Source organism: Rhinolophus sinicus, linkage group LG10, assembly GCF_036562045.2.
Source record: "Rhinolophus sinicus isolate RSC01 linkage group LG10, ASM3656204v1, whole genome shotgun sequence".
NCBI classification, from domain to species: Eukaryota; Metazoa; Chordata; class Mammalia; order Chiroptera; family Rhinolophidae; genus Rhinolophus; species Rhinolophus sinicus.
This window is the reverse complement of record NC_133759.1, coordinates 72990163-73006105: the sequence shown is the minus strand read 5'-3', so window position 1 is coordinate 73006105 and position 15943 is coordinate 72990163. Positions and strand designations below refer to the sequence as shown.

Genomic DNA, 15943 nt, shown 5'->3' with positions numbered 1-15943 from the left:
CAAATCGATTAAATTTAGATATTATCTATTGATTTCATGATTTATGGTCATAGACACAGACAGACTGAATAATGGTTGTGGTGAGGGTCTAATTTAAGACTCTCACTTCCCAGTTTAGTAATGTCAGGATGTTTAGATCTCCTATCATAGTCTTTGTGACTTTGCGTAAGGTGTTTTCACCATTATTTTCTGGTTGGTCCACTGGAGACATTACCTCTTGTCCTCTCTTTTTCATAAGAAAAGGGTAATAATACTCGTGACTTCCCCTTCTGCATTCCTTCGGTTTCCCTCTGACATTCTGTCATCTGTAATATTACTTGTGTATCGTCAAGGTTGAAGATTTATATTCTGTTCTGTATCTAAAATTAAGCAAGTCTCCTATGCTTGTCTGCCTTTTTTTTTTTTTTTTACTTTTTTTTTTTTTTTTAATTGGGGAATATTGGGGAACAGTGTGTTTCTCCAGGGCCGCTCAGCTCCAAGTCCAGTTGCCATTTTCAATCTTTAGTTGTAGGGGGTGCAGTCCACCATCCTATGTGGGAATTGAACCAGCAACCTTGTTCTTAAGAGCTCGCACTCCAACCAACTGAACCATCCGGCTGCCCCTCCAGCCGGCAGCTCATTGTCTTCAATCTAGTTGTGGAGGACACAGCTCACTCACTGGCCCATATGGGAATCAAACCGGCAACCCTGTTGTTCAGAGCTCGCACTCTAACCAACTGAGCCATCCGGCCCCCTTGCCTATTGTTTTTAAGAGTTGAAAACCAATACATTGTTTATACTGTTGTGGCAATGTAAATATTCCCTGGTAGTCTATAATTTATTTTACCCTTTTGAACAAGTTTTTCGAAGAATTTCTCCTTTTTAAACTAGGTTTTGTCTCTATCGCCCCATTAAATTACTTTTGCCATCACCTTTCCCCCATCCCCCACCAGATCTCCCTCGTGGAGACTGTCCCATCTGCCTGATGATTCTCCAGGCCTTTTGCACAGTTGTCATCATGGGACTTCGCTGCTTTCCTGGGTCAGAGCTGTGTTTTGTGAATCCCATACCGTCCTCGTTTCTTCCTCTATGACCTTCTGTTACTACAGTATATCTTCAAGTACCTTTCTTAGAGAGGATGGTGTGGGAGGTGAATTTTCCAAGATCCTATGTCTGAAAATATCTTTTAATTTACATTTTGAGTGATAGTTTGGCTTTTTATAGATTCCGGGAAGAAAATGATTTCCATTCAGAACTTTGAAGGCATTGCTGTCCTATCTCCCCGCACCCAGTGTCACTGAACAATGGTCTGGTGACAGTCTGGTTTTCGTCACTTCTCCACCACACGTGACTTGGCCCTATCCAGGAGCACCCAGCATCCATAGACTCGACCACCTTTTTCTGTTTTCCACCGCCTCCTGTCCTCACTTCCTCCTTACTCGTAATCGCACCATAATCACTCCCGGCACCTCTGCTCAGCACCCGCTCCTCTTGCCATATGCTGCACTTACCTGGCAAAACCCCCGCTCTGCATAAACCCATCGTAGGTGGCTCTGCGCCTCACCTGAGCAGCTCAGTGTGACGAGGGGCAAACGTACTTCCACACTGCTGGTCTTTCTCTGCACTGATGGCCACAAACCGCAAGGTATCAGTTCTCTTGTCACCCCTCCTGTTCTTTCTCAGATTCTAGCCTCGCTTCCACCTAGCTGCTGACTTTGCTTCCTACTTAACTGAGGAGGCGGAAGCAATCTGAAGTCTTTGCTCAGCCCCACCAATACCCAGTCTGCCTGTATCTGCAACCATGGCTCGGCCTTTCCTGCCGTGATCCGGAGGTGCCCGTGCGTGTTTCTGAAGCAGAGCGACCCGCGCCTTGCATGAGGCACCCCAGGCCTCTGGCTTCTATGTTACTTCACATCTATCTCATTTCATCAAAATGTCCTTTTTTCGTGGGTCAATCTCACCACATACAAATATACAAATGTGTTTCAACAACTCCCTCCTTAAACAAACATGCCCCCACAACTTCCCTGGACACTGCATCCCTTTCCTGTCTAAGTTTTAAGGAGGCAATAAAGGCAAATAAAGTAAAAAGAAAGGCAATTAGAAATTCCAGGACAGACACAAATGTGTTCAAGAATGCTTAACTCTTAGTCATTGCCCTGTTTCTCCGTTCTCTTTATAGCAAAACCCATCAGAAGAGTTGTGAGCACCCCTGTTCCTGTCTCCACATCCCTCACTTTCTCTTGACTCCATTCCACGCCCTTTGAAGCCCGTGTGGTCAGGGTGACCGTGACCTGCATCTCACCAAGCCCAGTGCTGCCTCCTCCGTCTGTGGCCTAGTCTGTCAGCAGTACTTGGTGTAGTTGGTCTCTCCCTGCTTCTCGAAACACTGTCTGCACTTGGTTCCTAGGACCCCACACTCCTGGTCTTCCCCTGGCTCGCCCCCAGCTCCCCTTGCTGGCACTTCCCTCTTCCTTACGTCTGAGCACTGGCATGCCTCCGAGCTGGGTCCTGGGCCGAGTACTCCTCTGCACCCCTGGGTGGACGTGCCGAGGTCCCTGGCTCCGTGCTGAGGACACTCAGAGGTATCCCTCCTGCTCACTCCTCTCCCCTCAGCCCCACACTTGTTTATCCAACTGCCTCTCATTCCTCCTTGGATATTTTTAAAGCATCGTCCACTTAACAGTCCAAAATTTCTGGCTTGCTCTCTCATACCAGCTCCTCCCTAGTTTTTCCCACCTCACTAATGGCCCCACTTAGTTCCTCTGGCTCAGCACCAGTCCAGCGCGTGGTCCTCGCAGCTCTACCCTCAGAAGAGAGTCCTGCCCCCTCCTCTTCCCTCCCCTCTGTCTGGCTCTTGATTGCTTCACTTACCTTCCTACTTTCTCCCTTGTCTCAACAGGCTGTTGCATCCAGAATGACCTTTCTAAAAACTCCGCTGAGTCTCTCCCCTGTTCCTGAGCCCCCAGAGGCTTCCCTTCCCACCTGACTGCCCTGCAGGGCTGCCTGCACCCGCCTGCCCCACACTGCTTGGCCGTTGCCTCTGCCTCTCCCCCCCACTCCTGCCGCCTGGTGCACAGAAGGTGTGTCCCTCTGCCTAGAAATCATCCCCACAGTGTCACACAGCTTGTCCCATCGGTTCACTCAGGTCACCCCAGGCTCTAACCCGCCTGGCGCGGTGTGCTGGGTGAGCTTTCTCCCTCTGCCTGCGTCTCCAGCGGGCACACAGCCTGCGGTCAGGAACTCTGTGTCCGTGGAGGCTGAGTACCCAGTTCTCGACAGAGCAGCTAACACATGCGAGCGCTCATCTCGATAAACATCTGCCGAATGAATGAGTTTTACTTTTCAGTCATTTCTTCTCCCCCATGTCCTTGCTCTGGTCTTTCTGAAACACCTGTTAACTCGGATTTTGGATTCCTTAGGTTGATCCTTTATGTCTCTCATCGCTTTTATCTTCCGTCTTTGCTGTTTTCCCCCCACACTTCTTGTGGGAGATTTCCTCAACTTCTCTTCCAGTGCTTCAACACTTTTTCAAATCACCATAGCATATTTATTCACTGAATTCCATTGTAAGAAAATATAAAATGAAAGAATTAAAATAATGTGTCTATCACATGACCAAATCTTCTTAAAGGAGAATACCCCTATAATTTGTATGCCCTTGTAAGAATCGTATTTGTTCATTAACTTAAATATTGAGCCTTTACCACATCCCTACTAGGCACTAGTAGGGATATGGCTGTGAGCAAAGTTACACGTTCTCTGTCCCCTTTACCCTCCACATGCCCCATGTAAAGGAGTTCTCAGTCTGATGAGGTACGGGCATCAGTCAAAGACTTACACAAGTAAGTATAAAACCATAAGACTGGTAGATGCTGCAAAGAAGGACCCAAGAAGATGTGTAATAGTGGCCCTGTCAGGGAGTCTGGATAGGAGAGCCTCATACCTTCACAATTTAGAAAACAGGCAAATTGTCAGCCCTACAGCAGTTTTTCCAAGCAAAATTATGTTCTGATATGCATTATAATGAGGTCTTATTCAGCTTCTGGATAGAGTTGGGATATTTCAGCAGCCAAAAGAAAAGAATTAAAAAGAAGAAAGTATATGTGTATAGATAGATAGATAGATATAGTCATATCTATATCTATATATTAATATATACCGTGTTTCCCCAAAAATAAGACCTAGCTGGACCATCAGCTCTAATGGAGCAAAAATTAATATAAGACCCGGTCTTATTTTAGCATAATATAAGACCGGGTCTTATAATATAATATAATTAATATAATGTAATACCGGGTCTTATATTAATTTTTGCTCCAAAAGACGCATTAGAGCTGATGGTCCACCTAGGTCTTATTTTCAGGGAAACACAGTGTATATATATATATATATATATATATATATATATATATATATATATGGTCACAGGATGTAAAGTAGTACAGCACAGGGAATATAGTCATGGGAATTGTAACAGCTATATATGATGTCAGAGGCGTAGTAGACTTGGGGGGGTTATAATTTTGTGAGGGGTGTGTCTAATTATGTTGTTCCGTACACCTGAAACTAATATAAAAAATTGAATTAAATTATAAATAAATAAAAGAAAGTCACCATATGCCCTCTGGTCCTAGGACAGAACCATCCCACTGATTCCTTCCCTTTCTCTTCCTTTATCTCACCCTCCCACCTCCAACTTGTCCTTGACTCCCTCTGAATAAGTGTCCGGAAGAGCCTGCATTTTCCTGAGTTCGCATTGGTATTGCCTCCCCACAGGAAATATTTTCCTTTCACAGTTGTTCCAAGTTTCTTCCTTGATCTTCTCCCTCTTGATTCTAGAAATCATCTTTCTTGTGGCAAATGTAACTTCTCTGTATGCTCTTGATAACATTAATTCCATTTCCTGACAAGAGGCTTAGGCTCTCTGTCCCCCTTTTTAGATGAGAATCTTGCCACTTAGTCATTCATATTTGTCCGAACAATTCAAATCAAATCACTACTTTCTCGTCTGTGCTATTTCCTTCCTGTAGTCTCAAGATGTCTCTAGAGTTCAGTATCGCAAACTGTTTCAATTTACCATTATTCCTTTGCATGGCTGGTATTCTGTATTCCTAGGCACGCATGCGAATAGCTTGGCTGGGTTTGGAAGGAGTTGTGTTCTTGTGCATTTTCCACTTATCAAGTCTTCCACGTGCAGATAAATGTTCGTGTAGCTCCCTGGATTGACATGGTGCTGTAATGGAAAAAGCTGTGAATCCTTGTTCTGCCACGTCCAGTTTGATCTTGCATTGTTATTTCAGCTCTCAGATTCTACCCCAGGTCTAAATGGGATCATACCTATATAGACATGAGGGAGAGACTTAAATTACATATACATGTATGTATGTATTCATTATCTGCTCGATGAGAATCAGTTTACACTCATTTTCCCAGTGTTTGGTTCTGGACCACTCCCGTTCTCTTGCCTATATAGATAGTACACTTCCAGAACATTCCTAATAGGCCTCTTTACCTTGTCCACGGCTTGGTCAGAATGTTTGCTTGCATTTTAATCACTTCCTGTCCTTAGTTTTTGTGAAAATGATTCTGCTCAAATTCAAACTCCAAAACTTAGGGATGAATCAAAGTACTATCACTGGGAAATTTTGCCTTTCTAGTCAATAGACTTTATAAGATTTGGAATCTCATCTCTCTGGCAGTTCCTTTCTGTTCTTTGGAGTTCAACACACAACTTTGTTATGGCCTGATAATTTTTTGGTTATTCTTATAATTTTCGTAGATATTTGCGTTTGTGCTTATCCTTTCCTATTCTTTCTCAATTCTGTCTTTTCTATTTGAAAGAGTAAGGAATTCCAGAAGAAAATTTGAAGCTGTTATCTTAATGAGATTTATCCATTTGAAAGGAGTTTGAATAGAAAGAACAAAAAAGCTATGTGCAGAACTTCCATAGGGATTTGTATGAGGTTGTCCCATACGTGGGCTTGTCACAACCTGGCCATACATAGCAATCGAATCATACAGATTCTATTTAGAGTGCTTTTTAAATTCGTTTCTGATTTGTGTGTTTTTTTTAATAAGGAAATGATTCAAACAAAGGAATTAAGAAAATAATTCATTCTTATGCACCCCACCCAGATTTTAAAACTCTTAACATATTTTTAAGCTTTAAACTAGTTTTTTAAATTATAGAAATGATAAATGTTAATGGCAGAAAATAAGAATTGAACATGACAGAAACTTCATGAAGGGCAAAAGACATTTTTAAACAACCCTTGCCTCCCCAGACTGCAAAATGTTTTTTCCTTATTTAAACATTATTACATGTTACAATCGATCAGAAACTTAAAAACTAGAAAGAAGCAAAAGAAAAACATGAAAATGCCCCAGAATGTGATTCTGCAGTTAACTACTGTCAACATGTTAGTGTGAGTCCTTCCTGTCTTTTCTGTGCTCTGCGTATGGATTTTCTGTTTTGTGTCTGTGTGTGCACACGCTTTTTAAATAAAAGTAGGATCATATTGCTTTTTACTGCACTTCTGTTAGTTACTAACACATCATTAACATCATCGCCTGAGGTGTGTTTTTTTGTGTTTTTTTAAATTGGGGAATATTGGGGAGCAGTGTGTTTCTCCAGGGCCCATCAGCTCCAAGTCGTTGTCCTTCAATCTAGTTGTGGAGGGTGCAGCTCAGCTCCAGGTCCAGTTGCCATTTTTAATCTTAGTTGCAGGGGGCGCAGCCCACCATCCCATGTGGGAATCGAACCGGCAACCTTGCTGTTGAGAGCTCGCGCTCTAACCCACTGAGCCATCCGGTCGTTCCTCATCGCCTGAGGTTGCGATCTTTGCAAACTAGCAGAGAAAACCTCAGCTGGGCCAAGGACACCAAGCCGACTGCTGAGAATGCTGTACTTTTAAGGTGCTGCTGATTCTCGTCAACAACCGTTGTTTCTCAGCTTGAGTTGTGGTTGGCATTTTGGCCAGAAAAGCCGTTTCCGATGCTACTAGAAGCAAGTTTTTACTTCTTTAGACTTATTTTCCCTATCTGTGCAAATCACATTCACTCCCAGCCAGGTACTCTTACCAGTTTGGCTTTCCAGGACACAGCGGTACAGTCCTTTTGTTAAGATCTAAATTGGTATTTTAACACATATAAAATGTTTCTCTTCTTCCTTTGTTCCTAGGGAGTGGCTTTATTTATTGTGCCATGAAATGTTGAATCCCTATTATGGACTCTTCCAATATTCTACAGACAATATTTACATGTTACAAATCAACCCAGATTCTTCAATCAACCCTGTAAGTATTATTGAATAAAGAGGTAGGGCATTTAAGTTGGAGAAGTTTTTTAGTGGATTTTCAGCTTCAGTCTCAATGTTTGGTTTATTCACTGTCAAATTAAGGTCTGTGGTAACTAGAACATTGAAAAATAGAGTGAGAACTGGATAAAGAGAGATGATTTCAACCCTGTATTTCTAGTGACCGGGACCTTTGGGTATGTTGTTTTCAAGGAGAACAAGGCGGACATTGAGCTGCTCATGTACTCAAAGCGTTTTATTGCCACTTGAGGGAACTCTGCTATGATGACTGTGTATGTTGACAGTGTCATTCTAAGAAGTGAGCGGGTCACAAAGTCCATCCTCCTCCCAGTCAAAATTGGAATATTTCCGTAATTGGCCTTTTGGCCATTGCTGCAGACACTGTTCGCTGCTTGTTTTAGAGATGAGGAAATAAGTGCAGAGTGAGCTTCTGGCCCAGGGCTGGGCAGCGGGTGAGTGTAAGACTCTTCCCGTGGGGCCCACGGCCTCTGGGGCCATGTCACAGACCAGCTCGACCACAAGCGTTCAGATGTGACCAAACCTTTTCCCAACATGGAAACAAGGTTTTCACTAATTCTCTGATTATGATTCCAACCTGAATGTAGAATTGTGAGGTTCCCTTTTTAGTTAAAAACCAGAACAGCTTGGGTTTTAGAATGGTTGGTTCTTCTTATATTTGATTTTCATATTTATTTTCCTCTGTGTTCCTTTTTTAGATTTCTTGTCTTCCTCTTTCTCGTGGGACAGGGGGAGGGGTGGCAGAGGAAGCAGGGGAATTGCCCCTTGCTCTTTATTTCTTTTTAGTGCAATGGGAAGGAGAAGCAGGGCCAGCTTCCAGGGTGGGCATTCAGAAGGACCTGTGCTTGGTTTGACTCTCTGCTGTCACCATGTTGAAATTCTTAATTTTTGAATAAGGGGTTCTGCATTTTCATTTTGCACTGGGTCCCATAAATTATGTAGCCATTCTGAGGAAAAGGTGTTTGAACTAACAGCAAATAAAATGTTCAGACGATCTATACAAAAGACATGCTCAAAATTTTGACTAAGCAACCTTCTTTCGTTTGGCCATGAGTACAGCCTGTGAGTAACTGATTCAGTGTCTGGTTGACTGGGGGACAGTTCTCCCTAGAAGCTGGAGAAATCCCCAAGCTACACTTTGTTTGGCCTGTCATTTAGCTAATGAATTCATGTTCTCTGGCGCCCCCTACAGGACCATTTGTCTTATTTCCATTTTGTGGGTCGGATCATGGGTCTGGCGGTGTTTCATGGACACTACATAAACGGGGGTTTCACAGTTCCCTTCTACAAGCAGCTACTGGGGAAACCCATCCAGCTCTCTGATTTGGAATCGGTGGACCCAGAACTACATAAGAGCTTAGTGTGGATTCTGTAAGTATCGACTCACTGCTCAGTCAATTGAAAATTAATATGTAGCCACCCTTCTTAGTATATGCCATATACATTTGTTTTGTGTGTGCGTGTGTATATATTTTGGAGATGGGTGTGAAATTGGAGGAGATATAAACAAACTATTGTTTGCCACCAGAAATATAAAAGTAGATTTAACAAAAAAAAAAAAACTTAATTGACTTATTTTCCTCATATTTGGCTAGTTTCTTTTCATGGACTAGTTTCTTTTGTTATTTCCTTGAATGATTAATGTATGATCACAAATATTAAACCCCAGGCCTGGGGTTTTTGACACTCTAAGGCATCACCAATTAATCGCTAGAGGGAAAGTATCAAAAACAAAATTAGTATCAAAGCATCTAGTGTCAAATGCTTGGATATAAGAAAATATCAAAACAAAATTACTATTGGGCCAGCCCGGTGGCTCAAGCGGTTGGAGCTCTGTGCTCCTAACTCCAAAGGCTGCCAGTTCGATTCCCACATGGGCCAGTGGGCTCTCAACCTCAAGGTTGCCAGTTCGATTCCTCAAGTCCCACAAGGGATGGTGGGCTCCGCCCCCTGCAACTAAGATTGAACAGGGCACTTTGAGCTGAGCTGCAGCTGAGTTCCCGAAGGGCTCAGTTGGCTGGAGCGCGTCCTCTCAACCACAAGGTTGCCGGTTCGACTCCCTCAAGAGATGGTGGGCTGCGCCCCCTGCAACTAGCAACGGCAACTGGACCTAGAGCTGAGCTGCGCCCTCCACAACTAAGTCTGAAAGGACAACAACTTGAAGCTGAACGAAACCCTCCACAACTAAGATTGAAAGGACAACAACTTGACTTGGAAAGAAGTCCTGGAAGTACACACTGTTCCCCAATAAAGTCCTGTTCTCCTTCCCCAATAAAATCTTAAAAAAAAAAAAATTACTATTTAGTCACCTTGGCTTAGAATATCCTAAACACTCTCGTAAAAGCAGCAGGCACAGTGCCATGGTGTTCCTACGGTGTAGTAGGTGTCGTGGTCCTTGTGCAGGAGCCGGTTTCACAGGAATGACAGATCAGGCTCTGGCAAAGGAAGGACAAGCTGATGAGCTGAACGGGAGTCAGGCCTCTCGATTGTGTCCTGTGTGCTGGTTAGCCTCGTTTCGTATGTCCCAACTTGAAATAGGTAGCCTGTGGGGGTTAGGGCCTCCATCCTGTAGGAAATCTTTTACTCTGTTTCAAAAAATATGGCATATTAAAGCCAGTTTTAATTTTCAAGTGCTTCTTTGTTTGAACTGATGCACTTGAAAAGGCTGCCTTAAAAAGGGGGAGTGATTTTTTCTTAATGTGGCTTCCTGCAGGTTGATTACTTTTGACTCAGTTCCTCCTCACGATTCCCTCCTTTCTGCTCACAGACTCAGTTTACAAAGCAACCAGGTATCTTATAAAATCATAGAATGGTAGAGGTACTGTCACCCTCCTGTGAATGAGAAAACCGAGTCTGGGACACATCTGGAACTGGGGCTGTGGCCTCCGGGCTCCGTCCAGCACCCACACCCTCCTGCCCTCACTCGAGCTGTGTCCACTTGAGGCTCTCCTGTCCTCTCTGGTCTGCAGTCAGTAACTACTCGCTTGCTCTCTTTTCGTACTGGATTGTTCCACTTAACGTTCCATTCACTGCCATGTGGCGGCAAAACTCTAACTGACATCTGTCTTCTGTCCTGACTTTGCCAGAGAGAACGATATCACCCCTGTGCTGGACCACACCTTCTGTGTGGAACACAACGCTTTCGGGAGGATTCTTCAGCATGAACTGAAGCCCAACGGCAGAAATGTTCCTGTCACGGAGGAGAACAAGAAAGAATATGTCCGGTAATGCTCTGGGGAACCTGGTGGTTGCCAGTGGGGACAGGTGCCCAGGGCCGTCCGGGCACGGCTGAGTTCATGGACTGTGGGGCTCACTTGCTGCGTGAGATTTGCCTGTCCCTGCCAGCACTTGTGACCAGAAGCACATTACAGAAGAGACGTCCAGAAGCCGTTAGGTTCAGCAGGGGCAGGTCTGCGTGGAGGAGCCCGGATGCGACCAGGCCTGACCTGGCAGAGGGAAACTAATGACCCCAGAACCCAGGTGGGGGAAGGACTTTCAAGTGACCACCCAGATCCATCCAAAGCTGCCAGAGCGTAGGAGAGAGAAGGAAACCTAGACGTTTCCTTGAGCCCAGTCTCCAGGAAGTCTACTCCATTGTAGTCTGTTTTCCCACTTAATCACAGCAAATAAATGACTAGTCACTTAGAGTGGAGATTTAGAAACAAGGGCACCTCCGTGTGCTCAGGCTGTCCAACTGGTATGTAGTTCTCACAGCATCCTGTATTTTATTTTCCAATACATTTTTAAATTGTGGCAGTTGTTAGGATAGGTCAGGTTAAACCCTACTGCTATTTCTAGCAGTGAATCAGAAGATATAAGGGCACGAGCTGGTTTATTTTAACCTGATCCTTAGGCTGGGTATTACCAACTCACGGGTTTTCCTCCCACCTTGGGGCGGCTGGGCGGGCAGGGCGTTGGACTCAGCAGGTGGATGTCAGAACCTGTTAATGGAGAAAAACATTTTTCATGAACCGTTGGTATTGCTTCCAACTTGTGAATTTTTCTTTCAGGTTATATGTAAATTGGAGATTTATGAGAGGAATTGAAGCCCAATTCTTAGCTCTTCAGAAAGGGTTTAATGAGCTCATTCCTCAACACTTATTGAAGCCTTTTGACCAAAAGGAACTGGAGGTACGTGCTCAGCGTGTCGAGTCAGGCTTTTCTTAAAGGGCCCTGAGGCTTGCGGGGATTCCTCACAGGCGTGGGGGTCTGTCGGGGCTCCCAGAGTAGAGTCAGGGCTGGAGTGAGAAGGGGGTTGAGGAGGGTTGAGCCAGTTTATGACAAGGCCAGGCATCTACCTGGCATCAGTGAATCCAGATAATTCTGGGGGCCTTATTGAGGGTGGTTTGTGGCTGATCGTATTTTCAGGATCTCTAGCAGTAGGGATTCCTGACCCCGTCCTGTGTAGTCACCTCAGATCGAGGAAATTATCTTGTATATTGCCAACTTTTCCCACAATGTCAACGTGCTATTCTTATTCTGCACTTACTAGACTCTGAACAAAGTGTTACTGTTTTCTCTAATCACACTTCATGTACTTAAACAATGAGGCATTCACCTCGTATCCATCTAATCCATCTATTTGGTGCCAGATAGCTCAAGCCTTTAAAATTGTTCTGTCTTTCCGCCACCAGTAAGATGCCGAGAGCTTGAGCCAAGCGGAGCCTCCCTTGGGTGGGACAGTAGCTCTCCAGAGGGAACTTTTTAAGCAAGTTGCAGAAACCAGCATGTAACTCCTGCTTCATTCCCTTCTCTTCAGATTTTTTTTTGGGGGGGCGGGGGAGGGAATATTAGGGAACAGTGTATTTTTCCAGGATGTCAAGTTGTTGTTTTATTTTTTTTCAATCTAGTTGTGGGGGTGTGCAGCTCAGCTCCAAGTCAAGTCGTCGTTTTTGTTTTTCAATCTAATTGTGGAGGGCACAGCTCACTGATCCATGTGGGAATTGAACCGGCAACCTTAGTGTTATGCATACCACACTCTAACCACTGAGCAAACTGGTCGCCCACCGGTGGCTGAGCTCCAAGCTCAAACCGTTGTTTTCAATCTAGTTGTGGAGGGCGCAGTTCACTGGCCCATGTGGGAATCGAACTGGCAACCCTGTTGTTAAGAGCTCGCGCTCTAACCACCTGAACCATCCGGCCACCCCTCTCTTCAGATTTTAAATTCCACACATCATTGTTGTGTGAGGTTCCTGAGATGTGCGCGGCCCCGTTTTACACTCAGCTCCATGCAGTCTTGCCGGTGGTTCTTCCGTCCGCACCAATGTGATACAAAAACACAAACACAAACTTGGTGGCAGAAAATGACCTGTCAGTGGCTGTGTACCACAATCCTAGGGGTTGGAAACCAGCCTGAGGTGGCAGAAAGCCAGGCGTTGTGCTTCAGGCGTACTGCTTGCTTGCCTTTCTTCTTGTTTAAATGTGTGTCTAGTTTATTTGGACATAGCTGCTACTTTGCTCTGGGACCAAGTTTTTAGCTCCTTTCACGTACTGGAGACCTGGGAGGCATGTCATGACCTGAGAGGTTTACACATCCGAGAAGTAACTGCCCATGAACCCTTCACAGCTGATCGTAGGCGGCCTGGATAAGATCGACTTGAACGACTGGAAGGCTAACACGCGGCTGAAGCACTGCGCGGCTGACAGCAGCGTCGTCAGGTGGTTCTGGCAGGCTGTGGAGACCTTCGACGAGGAGAGGAGGGCCAGGCTCCTGCAGTTTGTGACAGGATCCACCCGAGTCCCACTCCAAGGCTTCAAGGCCTTGCAAGGTGACTGACGTGGGGGCGGGGCCACTGGCGCAGGGCATCTACACTGGGCGTCTTGTCCCCTGGGCCGGGGCAGGGAGAACAGGAATGTGGTGGGGTGGTCTTCCTGAAACGCCTAGAAAGCGACATGATGTGTGCTTTCATCACCGCGCGGTGCTCACCTGGCAGAGGGGCTCTCACTCCCACTGGCCATAGAGACCCTTTTCCCCATAAAGGTGATGGTCTCTTGGTTGCCGTTATCTCTGCTCCCAGTCCTCAAGGCTCTGCTATCCTTTTCCCAAGTTGAAAGGAAGTGTCTGTAAATATAAACGTGTAGGAGAGGATACCAGCAGAACAAAGCCCCGCCTCCTGTCACACCCACCCCTCCTAGTGTCTCTGCAGCCAGAATCAGCAGGTGGACGTTACTTTGCAGCAGCCGTGGCGGGTGCTGGCCAGCCTGATGTCCACTCGGAGCCGAGTCTGGAATGATCTGAACAAGGAAGGACCCAGTGGAGCCCAGTGTGTCTCCTCCCATAGAATTGGTTGACAAAGGAGGGTACAAATAACAAGGCTTTTGCGAAAGAAATCAGAGTTTTTAAAGTGTACTATGGATTCATTTGTAGATACTTAGGTCAGGCCCCTCCCTCCTGAATCAAGAGACCCAGTGTATTGCTTCCATGTGGGTCATTAGCTCCAGGGGTCCTCCCTGGCCTTCAGTTTCCTCATCTATACAGGGGCTACCTGACAGGCTGCATTGTCCAGTTAGGTACCCACGTGCGCTCTCATGCCTTCCAGCTCTGACTGGGTCCCTGGCTCACCCAGGTCAGGAGTGGCGGTTGGAAGGCTATAGATGCTGAAGATTTTGTGCCTCACGAGGAGATCAGAGAGGCTCACGGTCAGCCACAGCTAGTCAACTGGGAAAGTCCTCGTAGGCTTCTCCCCGGCCCTGTGACTTGTAAAGTTTCAGATTTTTGTCACTTGATAACCTTGATAACCAGAAGGAGTAGGAAGAATAGTAATATATTGAAATTTAGTAAATTGAACTTTGTTAATACTGAGAACAGAGATATTTCACCTATAGAACATTTTCTGTAGACTTTTTCTTATTTTAAGCACTTCTTTGAGAGAGAAGTTACTTCCATTTCCTTGGGCTTTGGTCCCAGGTGTTTGTGTCTGTCTTTTCCCATCATACCTCTGCCTGAAGATGTTTCATGACTATATCCTGCTTTTCTTTTACCACCGCTGTCCTCTACCAATAGTGGGCCTGCTTGCTAAACATTTCTATTAAAAGAAAATCCCTGATGATTTAAGGATTCTACCTGCAGACACCCCCACTGGAGCCAGCTCATGGTCAGGTGCATAGGAGAGTGCTCATGAGTTTGCTCTGCGCCAGGGACTTTCTAAATGTCTGATTAGTCACTTGATGGCCAGGCAGAGGCTCCTGTTGCCATGGCAACTCTGTGACCCTCTGGCGGGACAGCCCGCCGGGGCGTTGGGCCGAGGGTATGCTCAGCAGTGGGGCCCAGGCCCAGCCTCTGAAGTGCATTAACTAGAATGTTGTCTTGTAAGGTTCTACAGGCGCGGCAGGGCCCCGGCTGTTCACCATCCACCTGATCGACGCCAACACAGACAACCTGCCAAAGGCCCATACCTGGTAAGCAAAGGGCTGTGCAGGCGCTATCCCCTAGGAGCTTCTACAGCGTGTGCTCTCTCGCGCGACTTTCTAAGCTGTCTCATTTATGCAGAGTCCCAGGTAACAACTGGCAATGGCACCAGTGTTGAATGGGACAAGCACTGAGCAGCGTGTCACATGTAAGGGTTATGAGAAGTCTCTTCCATGAAACCAGTTTTGTGGGATGTGATTGGTGTTGGCTGCCACTCCCATGGGTTCGTCTGCACTTTCTGGGCCTCGCTGCACATATGCATGAGCGCACACGTGTACCTGTCAGTGGGACAAGTTGTAGTTTTAAGTGGGAGTTACTGGTCTTCACTTTATCTGACCTTCCTGGGGCCCCACTGTCCCCTCAACTTTGCGTGTGACAGATGCACTTGCCTATTTTGAAAAATACATCCTCCCTAAATTTCAATTTAATACCATGTTCCCCCCGAAAATAAGACCGGGTCTCGTATTAATTTTTGCTCCAAAAGACGCATTAGGGCATATTTTCAGGGTTGTATTTTTTCATGTACAACAATCTAGATTTATTCAAATACAGTCATGTCATCTTCTTCTGGAACATCCTCATAACATACTAAATGTGTCTGTCTGGCGATCTTAACTGGGATTTATTTTCAGGGTAGGTCTTATTTTTGGGGAAACACGGTATCTGTAGTGGATTATTTCCTTTGTGGTTTAAAAATCAAATCACATACATTTTGTCTCAGAACAATTGATTGAGAACAGTTACCTCTAGTTCAGAAGAACCAGTCCCACATGTTGCTGAGATGCATTGTGATGCAATGTAAGCCGAGGACGGGGGTGCAGATGCTGGCCCGGACACGCTCTGATATGTGACTTTGGGCAAGCTGCTAGATAGGCTAACTGGGGTTTGCACATGTGTGAAAGGCTGTGAAAGCTGTTTCCGGGACTGTAGGGGCGTCCACAGCGTTGCCCCCAGCCTGGCGCTGCAGGAAGGGTGCCGTGTGCACACCCCCTCCTCCTAAGGTTTTGTCCTTTCCTAGTTTAGTGCCTAGAATAAAACAGATATGGAAAATCTCCCCCGATGCTAATGCTCCTGAAAAAAGACTGCAACACCATTTAGCCCGACTCATTCTTAACAAAAACCATCCTTAGTTGCCTAACCCCTAGTAATTCAATAGGCCACACTGTGTCCTCTGGATCACAGTTTTGTATTTTTTTGTTTGTTGAGATAATAGCTTCTTA

The 15943-nt window shown here is 45.5% G+C and overlaps 1 protein-coding gene across 4 annotated transcripts in view; it reads left to right on the top strand.

Annotated features, from left to right (window-relative positions):
• The window catches only part of SMURF1 (SMAD specific E3 ubiquitin protein ligase 1), a 104365-nt gene that overhangs the window by 84548 nt on the left and 3874 nt on the right, over positions 1-15943 (top strand). For 2 of the 4 annotated variants that reach the window (XM_074313461.1, XM_074313459.1), the window contains 6 exons: positions 7163-7277; positions 8508-8686; positions 10402-10539; positions 11326-11446; positions 12882-13083; positions 14629-14713. In XM_074313461.1, the coding sequence (XP_074169562.1) occupies positions 7163-7277; positions 8508-8686; positions 10402-10539; positions 11326-11446; positions 12882-13083; positions 14629-14713 (840 nt within the window). The remainder of the gene's footprint in view (positions 1-7162; positions 7278-8507; positions 8687-10401; positions 10540-11325; positions 11447-12881; positions 13084-14628; positions 14714-15943) is intronic. The other 2 variants (XM_074313462.1, XM_074313460.1) reach the window with 1 other exon arrangement.